This window comes from Tenrec ecaudatus, chromosome 1 (genome assembly GCF_050624435.1).
Source record: "Tenrec ecaudatus isolate mTenEca1 chromosome 1, mTenEca1.hap1, whole genome shotgun sequence".
Taxonomy (NCBI): Eukaryota; Metazoa; Chordata; class Mammalia; order Afrosoricida; family Tenrecidae; genus Tenrec; species Tenrec ecaudatus.
Genome location: NC_134530.1, coordinates 186,671,987 through 186,684,848, shown reverse-complemented (window position 1 = coordinate 186,684,848; position 12,862 = coordinate 186,671,987). Strand labels below are relative to the sequence as shown.

Sequence of the window (12,862 nt, the reverse complement as noted above, 5' to 3'; positions counted from 1 at the left end):
ACTCGGCTTATACACGAGTATATACGGTAAATAACAGGGTTTCAAAGTACTGGCTTGGAATGCAGACTATCTGAGTTTGAATCATGATTCTATCTCTTGAGAGCTTTGTAACTTTTGATACCTCTTTGCATTTGCTTTTCCTTATCTCTAAAGTGGGAATCATAGATATGTTATTGGATTGCTCTGAGGATTTAATAGTGTATATAGAGCCCTGTTTCCCAAACTGGGCAGTATTGCCTCCTGGGGGTGCTGGATTCGTCATGGGCTGTAAAAACAGATAACTTTATCCTGGACTGTGGGCTATAGTACAAGTGTTTTTAATTGTCAACAGAGCCCTGAATAATTATTTTTTTCCCCCGAAAAGGGAAAGGTAGGCCAAATCCGTTTGGGAGCCTATTATATGTAGAATATTTAAAGTATAATGTCTGGTACCTAGTTAGTATATATATAACAAATGCTTATTATTAGTGTAATTTATATATAGCTTAGATTTATGGTGAACATTTAAATAAAAGAGTCATGGAAAGACATTTAGCACAATATCCGACATGTGAATAATTATCACAGAAACACAAATGTATCTTGTCTGAATTTTGCCTATAGTAGACCTTTAACAGTGGCTTTAGTCACAATTAAACATTGAGATTCGCAACATGTAATGATTATTTAATTCTGGATTCAGCAGTTTGGTGCCTGCATCCTAGTGAGATTAGCTGGAGGAACAAGGCAGCAACCTTGTTTTTATAACAACTCATTGAAATATAATTTTCTTATACTGATAAGATCTTTATTTCTGTATTAAAAAGCAGTCCTGAGAAAAGTCAAATGACCAGAATGATAAGGTATAGAGGTATAAGGAAATCATAGGGTTTGGGGGTTTTTTTGGCATTAGCCCAAAGTTGGATTAAATTAGTGAAATGTTTAATGTATGTAGTGGCTACAATCCATGACATGAAGAAGACATGTCATCAAAGAAAACAGCAGTTTTTAAAATGTTTTTTGTGGACACTCACTTGTGAGAGAGATCCAGCCTCGCATCCGGATGGGTCTTAAGGGACAATGTGTAATTAGAGGGAAGAAATTAAGAGACAGACAAAAATTGGGGGGGTGCTTACTTCTGCCGTGACTTCAGGAACCGTGTCTTAAGGAGAGATTGTATTCTCACGTCACCTTATATCAGTGGTTCTCAACTTGTGGGTCACGACCCCTTTGGGGGGTGGAACACCCTTTTGCAGGGGTCACCTGAAACTACAGTTATGAAGCAGCAATGAAAATAATTTTATGGCTGGTGGGGTCACCACAATATGAGGGTTGTGGCATTAGCAAAGTTGAGAACCATTGCCTCCAGGTAACCACATAGGAACAAAGTAAGGAGTCTGTACCCTTCTGTGTTCATTGGAGGCTGGGGTATCATCAGTGCTGGGGGCAGGAAAGGGAGAGTGACTGCCCCCTGATCAGTGAGAGCAATAGCAACATGTCTGCTCCTATAGATGAAGCTATCATCTAGACAACAATCAGCCATGTGCTTGCAAGAGGTAACTTTCAGGTAGCACTATATTGGGAGGATTAATCTTAATTATGCGAATGTGATTGGAGCTCATCTCTGACTCACAAGTGTGAAGGCCTCCCACCACCCAGATTCCTGGCCTCCCAGGCTTCTTAAAATATGAGAATAAAGAAGTCATCCGCGTACACTCTTCCCAATCCTGTTTCCCATACTTACATTTTTAAATGTGTATGATCGGGAAAATTATATGGTATTGTGACATTTTTTAATTTGAGCTTTCTTCAGAACGTTTAAATTATTACTGTTTAATTATGTGCATATTTTTACTGTTTACATTTATCTACATGAAGATCATTATATGTTGCCATTCACGAAGGTGGTGTAGGCCTTATTTAAATTAAACTTAAGGGAGGTTAATCATTGCTCTTGTTAGAAAAGGAACCCTGGAGGCATAGTGGATACTGTGTTGGGCTGCTGCTAACCCTCAAAATCAGTTCAAAATCAGATGGAGAGAGGTGAAGCTGCCTGCTTCTGTAAAGATTTCTCTCTCTAGCCTTGGAAAACACACAGGCGATACACTATCTATAAGACTGCTCTGAGTCAGAATTGACTCAGTGGATTGACAGTGGATTTAGTTTGATTTGGTCAAAGTATAGCAGAATCTTTTTAGAAATAAAGAAGATTCGTCATTTACTATAGAGATTTGAACTGACCAAATAGCACATGGGTGGTTTATCTACAGGCCTTGAGCACGTAAGTGATCCGTAATAAATAGAATTACTTATTGTTTGTGTTTTGTGCTGTTGTTTAATTTGCTGGCAAAACCTTGCTCTGAGAAATTTTTAAGAACCTGAGTATTGATCTCATATAGTTTTCTTGTTTGCTCTTGATTGAAAAGAATTTTTTATATTACTAAGTCATGTTTTGATTGGTTACTGTGTGTTTTGTGGTGCAAGATGATGTGAACACTGAAAGATATGTTTGGAGAAGGGTGTCCAAAGATTGAAAACGTTTAGTTTTATATCTCGTAACTATATGCAAATGACACTAAGATTTTCTTTTAAAATGTTTGCTTTCTGATTTTGTAATTTCTGAATTAATCTAATGCTAGTCTTAATTGTCAAATTCTCCAAGCAAAAGCTAACTTTGTAACTCTTTCAACGCTGAATTCTGCTTTGAATTTTATATTTTCAGTAATGGTAGGCATGCTGAAACCAGCGATTGGCTGTTGTTGTTTTTAACGTAGTTTGACTTTGATACAATTATATGAGACATCTATGCCTACAGTGGACCCTAGCGATAGGATTGGCAGGGATGAGACCTGTTTTTATCAGATTCATGCAATTAGTTACTTAAAAGGTTTGTTCATTGGAAATAGGTATTATGAAGAAATTGAGTATGGATTTCAATTTTTTGTTCTTTTAGTACTATAGTGCTTTTCATTCATTCAAATTTATTTACACTTAATAGGTAATTCATTATTATATACATTTTATAAATTGCCCAAGTACATTACCCACCTTGCTGTTTATAGTTTATTGGGTATCTTTCCTTTTTTTAACCGGCATTTATACAAAGACTAATCAATATGTAAGCTCCAACACTCTCCTCCCCCACCCACCTGAGATCTAAAGTAGGTCCAAACTACCATCCATTTGCACCACCCAAGGGACAGGATAATTGTTGATGGTGGTTTGCATCATAGATTTGATTCTGACTTACAGTGACCCTACTGGACAGAGTAGATGTCCCTTTTTGGTTCTAAGGTTGTAAATATGAGCGCAGATTGCCAGGTCTTTTCTCCTGTGAAATGGCTGGTAAACTTCAAACCACTGAACTTTAGGCTAGCAGCACTTAACCATTGTGCTATCAGAACTCTTTAAAAAAAAATAATAACACAAGCTTTCGGGGTGTGGGGAGGAAGAGGAAAAAATGAGGAGTTGATACCAAGGGCTCAAGTAGAAAGCAAATGTTTTGAGAATGATGGCAACAAATATGCTTGACATGATGGATGGATGGATGGATAGATGGATGAATGGATTGTCATAAGAGTTGTACGAGCCCTCAATAAAATGATTTTTAAAAATAAAAACAAACTCACTGCTACTGAGTTGATTTCCAATTCAAAAAAGAACCCTTAGGACAGGATAGAACTGGACAGGATAGAGCTCTGCCACTTTGAGTTTCTGAGACTGCAGTTGTTGACCTAGAGTACAAAGCCTCATCTTTCTCCCTACCGAGTGACTGGTGCTTTTGAGTGAGATTTTGTTTAGAAGCCCATTGTATAATCAGTAAAAAAAAAAACAGTAATTCTGACTCATAGCATCCCATGGACAGGGCAGAACTATTCTGTAGACTTTCTAAGAATTTAATTTTTGTAGGAGCAGACAGTCTACCCCCGTGACCTCATCATCGAGCACCTGTGACTTTGAACTGTAGGCCTTGAGGTTAGCAGCCCAATGCTTAACCAATCAAGCTACCAGGGCCATACCTTTAATAGGTTTGCTCTTTGTAAACATTCAGAACCATATCTGAAAAATAGCTCTGTAAATAGACAAAATTACAAAATTTTTGTTTTACATGTGTTCCTTTCTATTTGTATAGTTTTTAGTACTTGAGGGAATAAAATGTTGTATTTATATTTACATTATTATTCATTACCAAAATTTATATTTTATACAAGGCTATACTTGTAGATTCATTTACCCTATATTACATAGATTTAACACAAGGTCATATTTTTATATCCATTAATATAATCTTTTGCTAATTTATAGAAAATTTCATATACTTTATCAATTCAAATGTGGAATAAAAGACTGTGGGATCTAACCTGATCTAAAAGGAATATATTTCAATTTTTTCTCTTTTTTTATTTTCCAGGTTATTTTTCACACTATGTGCTGACTGTATCTACAGAAGATATTAAAAAAAAAGACAAACTTTTTTCAGAGATTTTTGATTCCAGTGGAATCTTTGCTTTAGTTTTTTTTCGTGTGTGTGTGTGTGTGTGTGTGTGTGTGTGTGTGTGTGTGTGTTAGTAAATTGTAACTCCAGAAGCAATGCCTGTACAAGCTCCACAATGGACGGATTTCCTCTCCTGCCCAATTTGCACTCAGACTTTCGACGAAACTATTCGAAAGCCCATCAGTTTGGGCTGTGGCCATACTGTCTGCAAGATGTGCCTGAACAAACTCCACCGCAAGGCTTGTCCATTTGACCAGACCACTATCAATACAGACATTGAGCTCCTTCCTGTGAACTCAGCATTGCTGCAACTAGTAGGTGCTCAGGTAAGATGAATTTACATTGTACTTTTTAATTTCTCTGTGTGAGTTCCTCCTGAGAAAAGCCTGTTGAGACATTAAAAAAAACACAATTTTATTAACCTACAATTCAATGGTTTAAAATTTTTTGAAAGTGTTGTGTAATGATCACCAGAATCACTTTTTTAGAGTATTTCTTCATTCTTGTACCCATTACCCACCCCCACCCCAACCTTCCTTGTCATAACCCTATGGAACTGTTAATCTAGTTACTGTTGCTACAGATCTACTTATCCTTGATTTCATTTTTTAAAAATCATGAAAAAAAAAAACAATTTCAACAAAGTGAAACAGAAAAACCTCAATCCAAAAGAAAACAGAAAATAATAGAAACTAGAACAAACTAAAAATGGCTCAAAAGGGAAAACAGATGATGTTAAATTTTAACCTAACTACAACTACAATAATCCAATCTCTGGTGTACTCTGTCTGTCACACCCCTTGGCACTAGTCACATCCCTTAGTCAGTGGACTGAGGGAATTCATTAGATGGCTTAATCTGCTTGGAGATGTTGGAATGAATTTGGGGCTTTCACTGTCAACCCTAGCCTTTTGCAAATCCGAGTACTTAGAATTAGAGCCCTGATACAATTCCCCCCTGATCTTGGAGGTTATTATTTATAGTCTTGAATCATAGGAGCTGGTGTGCTCCATTCATGTGGACTTAGCTAACACCTTACTTAAATGGCTGCTTGTTTTAAGACAAACCTTAAAGACCCCATGTAGTATGATATCAGGCACCACCTGATTATTTACCACACTTTCCTGTAGCATCCATATCTTCAGTGATCTCTTCATGAAAGTAAGTACTGGGCAGAGGCACTTCATAAGAACGACATAATTGTTCTTAGATTAAGGCGTACAACTAACTCCCAAGTTCAAAATCCGTGTGTGTATGTGTGTAGTCCACATTTAAAGTAGCATTATCAACTTGTTGAGCAATGATTTAAGTAACTTCCACAAGACATTTCATTATGTTGGTACAATTCTGTTAGATACTGTGCACATCTTTTCATTAATTTGGGAGACTATTAATGGTAGGCCAGTGTTTTTCAGTTAGAGTTTGGTAACATCCATTTAATCCAATGGTAAGATCCTAGTTATTAACATCATGAGAGAAATATAATAAGATTTTATTTGCAATGAGAAAAATATTACCCGAGAAATCATTTCCCTTTAACTTAATAGAGGTACAGTCTCAGAACCCACAGGGACAGTTCTTTCCTGTCCTATTGGGTTGCTATGAGTCTTCATCAACTCTGGCAGTTTGTTTTTGTTTGGTCAGTCTAAATCTCCAATATTCCACAAAGCAAGGAGTGAACATTTTCTCTAGAGCTAGTAGGAAAAGAATGAACATCATAATTGTTATCGTTAAATAGTACATGTAGTTTTAATATTTATTTAATCAATATAATTTTCACATAAATGTTCCAATTTGCAACGAGGAAGAAAACTGCATTTAAAATGTGCTGAAATCCCCAAGTATATACGGTAATCTTCAGTCCTGTTACGAAGGTTTGTGTAGGCATCACCATAATCAATCTCTTCCCATACTTATTCACCCCATTTAGCCAGTTTTTCCTGTTCTTTTATGCCTTTTGGGTTTTACTTTTAGACAAATGCTGCCCTTTGGTTTTCTCTAGTTAAATATCCTGAGGAGTATGTTCTTCATGGGTTTGATTGCTTGTTTTACAGGCCTGCTTATTGTTTGGCTGTGAGGTAGTCTCTGGCAATAGGTCCAATTCTAAGATTCAAGGGTATCTAAAGGCCATAGTCTTGGGTGTTCCACCGGTCTCTATCACTAAGTCTGATCTTTTTAATTTTTATCAGTTTGAATTTTCCTAAGCATTTTTTTTTCTCACCGTCTAGGACATTCTATTGTGATCCTGTTCAGTGCAATCAATATTGATAGCCTGGCATCATCTAGTTCCTCAAGCTCAGGAAAACGAGGCTGTGGTTCTTGTGGCCCTTTCGTCCTTTGAACTAACTCTTTTCTTGAATATTTAGTTCTACGTAGTTTGGGTCCATTTTCTGCCTAACCTTTGTTGTATTCCTAACTACTTGGGATTACTATTTTGTTGGCATCTAAAGTTTTTCTCTTCCTTGACATATATCTGCGTCTCTAAATGCCTCAGATTTTCTCTGTGTTCATCCATTTTAATAAGTAGACTTCTGAATTTTATCTTTAAGGTTTGGAAACAAATAACCACTGGGAAAACTTACAAAGTATAGAGACTATTCTGTTTTAGAGGGCCAGGAGGAAATAAACCCCTCATATCTAGTTCTGCTCCAACTCACTCATTTGTTTTTAAATTATAAATGTAATTCAATGCTATAATTTTTATAAAATGTAAGGAGAGGGACTTAATTCTAATTATAGAACTAGAAATGCTTACTTACTGAATTATTTGGCAATAGTTATGTAGGCACTGAATGGTTACTGGGAAGAAAAACAAACAGAATAGGCATGACCATATAAAGGGATTATTTCACATAGTGACCTTAGGTGGGGGAAGTTGCTATAGATTAAATTAGAAGCAAATTTCCTGTAAGAGGAGAGCATTTTTTCTTTAAATTACCTCAGAAGTCATGTTTTAATAGAATTGAATTCTCTTTATATAAAATCTGTTTCAATATAAATGTAGGTACCTTGGATGAACTTTTGATTATAGTATTTAGAATGTGCACTTGACTCTTCAGAAAACAGATTTACCTTAAATAGACATACCTTGACTTTTACTTAGTTCATAGTGCCTCACTTTGGTTGATAGCAATAATTGGTTGGTGTTCTAAATGAGTGAACTATAAATGAACATGAAGTATGTATAATTTTTTAAAGACGCGATTTATGTTTTATTACATTTATATAAAATGTCAAAATAAGCAGATTTATGGAGATGAAAAGTAACTTTCTTGATTCATCGGGTGGAGTGGAAAGAGAAAGCACTGCCCAGATTAAGAGCGTGCTTTAACACTTTCCTCTAAAGTCCCATGTGGAATCAGTCACCAAATCCTAAGTATTCTTTCTCCCAAATACTTCTCAAATCTGCTGTTTTCTCCATAGTTACTGTACCTTACCAATCCACACTTCCATTTCTCCCTTTTTACTAAAAGCTATTTTCGTTTCCCAGATGGTTTCTACTATTGCAATCTTACAAATGTCTGCATTCTTCATAAAAAATGAAAATATATTTAAGACATACAGATAGATTGAGTTCCTTATTAAAAGTATTTAGTGGCTTCATATTGCGATAGAGTCCAGAGGATAAGTCAGAAAATTCATCAAGACTTGCCAATCTTTTTGGATTGGGAAGTCTCTGGTCACTCTCCCTTTCCTGGTACCCCTCTCACAACATTTTAGGCTCTTGCCATTCTGTTTCTCAATGTTCTTTCTTTCATTTCTAAAATGTACCACATTACGCTTGCTAACTGTTTTTATCCTTTTATTGCATGTAACTCCCTAGTTAGGATTTTCATTTGTTCATAAAAGACAGTGTTAGCTACAGTCTTTTACTATAAAATATAATTTTCCTGAGAGCAGGGACACTTGTTTATCAAACTAGAGTAATACTTGTTACCAGTGTTAAAAGTTAATAAAGTATTATTACTTTTTATTTTAATGATGTGATTAAATATTTTTCTTCTCATAGTTATAAAATGAATTAAATTGAAACTATTTTCAACTGAAAAACCACCAACTAGAGAGTTTGGCACTATGACTCACAATATTATTGGTATAGCATACCAAGAGGTTAGAAGGCAGAATTTATACAATGAATCTGCAAATGAATGTATGGAGGATATTAGTATCTGAAAAAAATGAATCCCAGTAGTCCCTCTGCCACAAGTGGTATTAATTGGCTGTTTGATTTTATTAATGATCTTGTAGACCTCAGTTATCTTGCTTATCAAGCTGATACTGATAGCAGACATCCTAACCTTACAATGAAGGCTTACATGCTCATTTATTGGCAGGCCCAACAGACTGAGAAACAGTTGAGTTGGAAGCATTAGAGGTTGACATTGAATGCACATGAATAGGGAGTGTTGTGGTGGAAGCTCTGTGGTATAATAATGCTTTTTACCATGTTGTTACACTCTAGCTAGGCAAGATTAAATGTTGTTACACTCTAGCTAGCCAAGATTAGTTGAAATGTAATGATTTTGTTCCTGCTGAAATCCCTGCCTTTCCCTTTCACTTCTGATTAAACATGTCTATAATGTGTTCAAAGAAAGTTCTTCTTTGTCACTTAATGTTCTAATCCTTAAGGTGTTTGCATGTACTTCATGGAATTTGTTGTAGTAATCTTTCTGCAAGATAGATGGGTGGGTAGTCATAGCAAATTTAGTTATGTCAAGATAAAATATTAGTTTTAAAATGTGCTTTAGTTATATTTAAAATTTTTAAATTCAGCTATATGAGGTAACTTTGTGAAGTTAAAATCTTTTTTAATGGAAAACTTACTGTGTGTTTGCATAGTTTGTAGTAGGCATTTCTAAATTATTTTAACATAACTAACTTTAAAATAAAAAAGTTATGTCTACTTAAATTTGAACATAGTCTGAAATATTTATAGGTCACCCTTCCATACGATAAGAGAGCAGTGAGGTAACTCAATAGGAATAAAGATAACCATGTGCTTCCTGTGTTGCTCATTATCTTGCCCATGATATTCTTCAATGTTGCAACTTGAGGCTTTTATTTTTTTCTTCAGTTCACCTTTAGAAAATTTTAGTGGGTCTCGAAGTGCTGAAGGGATCAGTTATCAGGCATCAAAGAACAAAAAAAATCATACTGTGTGCTCACCTCCCAATACAATCACTGAAAACAAATGGATGCATCAGCACGTGTGAAGAAAGCTGATAGTGCCCATCTATCAAAAGATATAGCATCTGGGGTCTTAATGGCTCGAATGTAGCAAGCAGCCATCTAGCTCAGAAGCAACAAAGCACACATAGAAGAAGCACAACAGCCTGTGTGATCACAAGATGTTGAAGGGATCAGGCATCAAAGAACAAAAAAACATATTGTGAATGAGGGGGAGTGCAGATTGGAGACCCAACACCCATCTGTAGCCCACTGGACATCCCCTTACAGAAGAGTCTCAGGGAGGAGACGAGTCAGTCAGGGTACAGTGTGGCAACAATGAATACAACTTTCCTCTAGTTCTTAATTGCTTCCTCCCCCCACTATCAATCATTCCAAATCTACTTTACAAATCTGGCTAGACCAGAGGATGTACACTGGTACAGATAAGAACTGGAAACACAGGGAATCCAGGACAGACGATCCCTTCAGGACCAGTGGTGAGAGTGGCTATTCCGGGAGGGTGGAGGGAGAGTGGGGTGGAGAGGGAGAACCGATTACAGGGATATGCATAGAACCTCCACTCTGGGGGACAGACAACAGAAAAGTGGGTGAAGGGAGATGTCGGATAGTGTAAGAATTGGCAAAATAATAATTTATAAATTATCAAGGGTTCATGAGGGGGAGGAACGGGGGAAAATGAGGAGCTGATTCCAGGGGCTTAAGTGGAGAGCAAATGTTTTGAGAATGTTGAGGGTAACAAAAATACAAATGTGCTTTATACAATTGATGTGTATATATTTTGTCATAAGAGTTGTATGATCCCCAATAAAACAATTTAAAAAACAAATAGAACTAACATATTAAATGATAAAAATTTTAAAATTATAGCAAATTACTATACTAATAGAAGATGTGAACAATCAGAAGGAATTTACTGTACTGTAAATAAAACTTCTTTTAAAAAATACCAAAGAATCTGAGTAGGCATTTCTCAAGAAAAGGATACACAAATAGCCAATTAACACATAGAAAGAAAGCTTTAACATCACTGGTCGTCAGAGAATTAGAGGATTACAGTAAACTATTTTGCACCCACTAGAATGTCAAAATTTAAAAGACTAACCAAAGATGTAGAGAGATTAGAAGTCCTATAAACTGTTCATGGCTGTGTATAATTATATACATACTTTATAAAATAGCTTGGCTGTTCTTCAAAAAGTTAAACATAGAGTCACACTATATAACCAGCAATTCTATTCCTACAAATACGCCCAAGAGAAACAAAAACATTTGTCTGGCTAACAACAATGACTATGGGAACTAAATGTTCTGAAATTGATTGTAGTGGTGATGATTGCACAAATCTCAATATGGTTGAATGATTAAATTGTTTGATGTATAAAGTACATGCTAATAAAATATTTTAAAATATGTCAACATAAAAATGGTCACAGATATTCATAGTTGCATTGTTCATACTAATTAAAATATACAAACAGCCCAACTGTGCCATTAGCTAATGAGTGGGTAAATAAAATGTAGTTCGAGGGGGCACCTCCCCAAAACTGGAAACTAGCTCTGCCGGCTTTACCCAGTGCTGTCACCTGGAAAGGTCCTCTCTGGTCACAGTGAAATTTTTAGAAAAAGAACTTTTGCTCGGACCTCATTTTGTGATGGCCAGTTTAAGAGAACAGTGTGCAGCTGTGAAATATTGTTTCCTGCTCGGGAAAAATGCCATGGAAACGGTTGTGATGTTGGACACAACTTATAAGGAGAGTGCTATGGGAAACTCAAGTGTGCGAGTGTTTTCTCATTTCCAAAAAAAGGTGAAATGTCCATTGATGACAAATCTTACATTTATTAATTTCCCAAATGACAGAAAATGTCAAAATTTATGCACATGTGCTCACAGACTGACAGTGAACCACTGAAGAGGTAGGGAACTTACCCGGACTATCTTGGAGCTTGGTTCAGTGAATTTTGACAGAAGATTTGGAAATGAGAAGGGTTACTGCGAAATTTGTACCTTGGGCTCTGACTGACCAGGAAAAGGAGCATTGAGTAGAAATGTGCCATGCTTTGAAAGAACAGCTCTGAAGCCACCCAGACTTTTTCCTAAGGTCATTATTGATGACAAGACATGGTGCTATTCTTAAGACCCTGAAAGCAAAGATCAATCAAGCCAGTAGAAGACACCATCACCATAGTAACCTCTCCCCCCAAAAGCTCATCAAGTGAAATCAAGACAATACTCATTTGTTTTTCTTGATGTGTTGGGGGATAGTGCATTTGGAGCTTGTTCCACCAGTTCAGACTGTTAATCAAGCTTGCTATATTTAAAGGTTCTGGGAAGATTGTGTAACAGTGTGTGACCAAAAAAAGCCTGATTTGTGGCAGATGGGAATTGGTTTTGCCACCATGACAGTGCACCTGCCCACACAGCCATCTCTGCCCCCGTTTTTGGCAAAAACAGCATGCCTTTCCTGACCCACGTACCTTACTCACCTGACCTTACTCCATGTGACTTCTTTTTGTTTCCGTGAATGAAGAGTGACAAGAAAAACAATGATTTGACTATGTAGAAAAAGTGAAGAAAAAAATGAGGGAGGTACTGTCAACCATTCAAACAGATGAGCTTGAAAAATGTTTCCAAGAGTGGAATCGCAGAGTTGACAAATGTATTAATGGTAATGGGAAGAATATGTTGAAGGTGATAAAGTTTTGTAAAAAATTTTAATATATAGCTTTGGAAAAAATTCCGACTTGGTGGAGTACCCCCTCGTAAATTCCTTTACCACACCAAACTGGTTGCTTTCAAGTCAGATATAACTTGCAGTGAACCCATATAAACTCCATAGGGTTTTCTTAATTATAAACTTAGAGAAGCAGATGTCTAGGTTGGTTCTCTGGTGCTGCTAGGCGTGTTTGAACTGCCAGCCTTTAGTTTAGTAGTTGAAAACAAACCTGATTGTGCCACCCGGGGACCTATAATGGAATGGGATAAAAATAAATGAAACATTGATAATGCTATATGTAATAGATGGATCTTGGGCTAAGTGAATAATCAAATCAGAAAAGATTACATATTGTCTGATTCTGTTCATATGAAGTATCCAGATTAGGCAAATCTCACGAGAGAAGGAGATTAGTGCTTGCCTAGAGCTGAGGGCATTGGGGAGAAAATAGAGTGGGAAAGGGGGAGTTTGAGTACTACAGACC

At 36.4% G+C, this 12,862-nt stretch overlaps 1 protein-coding gene across 1 annotated transcript in view; it reads left to right on the top strand.

Annotated features, from left to right (window-relative positions):
* RC3H1 (ring finger and CCCH-type domains 1) overlaps positions 1-12,862 on the top strand; it is an 87,205-nt gene that overhangs the window by 26,864 nt on the left and 47,479 nt on the right. Inside the window, exon 2 of the mRNA XM_075527681.1 lies at positions 4,391-4,800. Within this exon, the coding sequence (XP_075383796.1) occupies positions 4,570-4,800 (231 nt within the window). The 5' untranslated portion in view covers positions 4,391-4,569. The remainder of the gene's footprint in view (positions 1-4,390; positions 4,801-12,862) is intronic.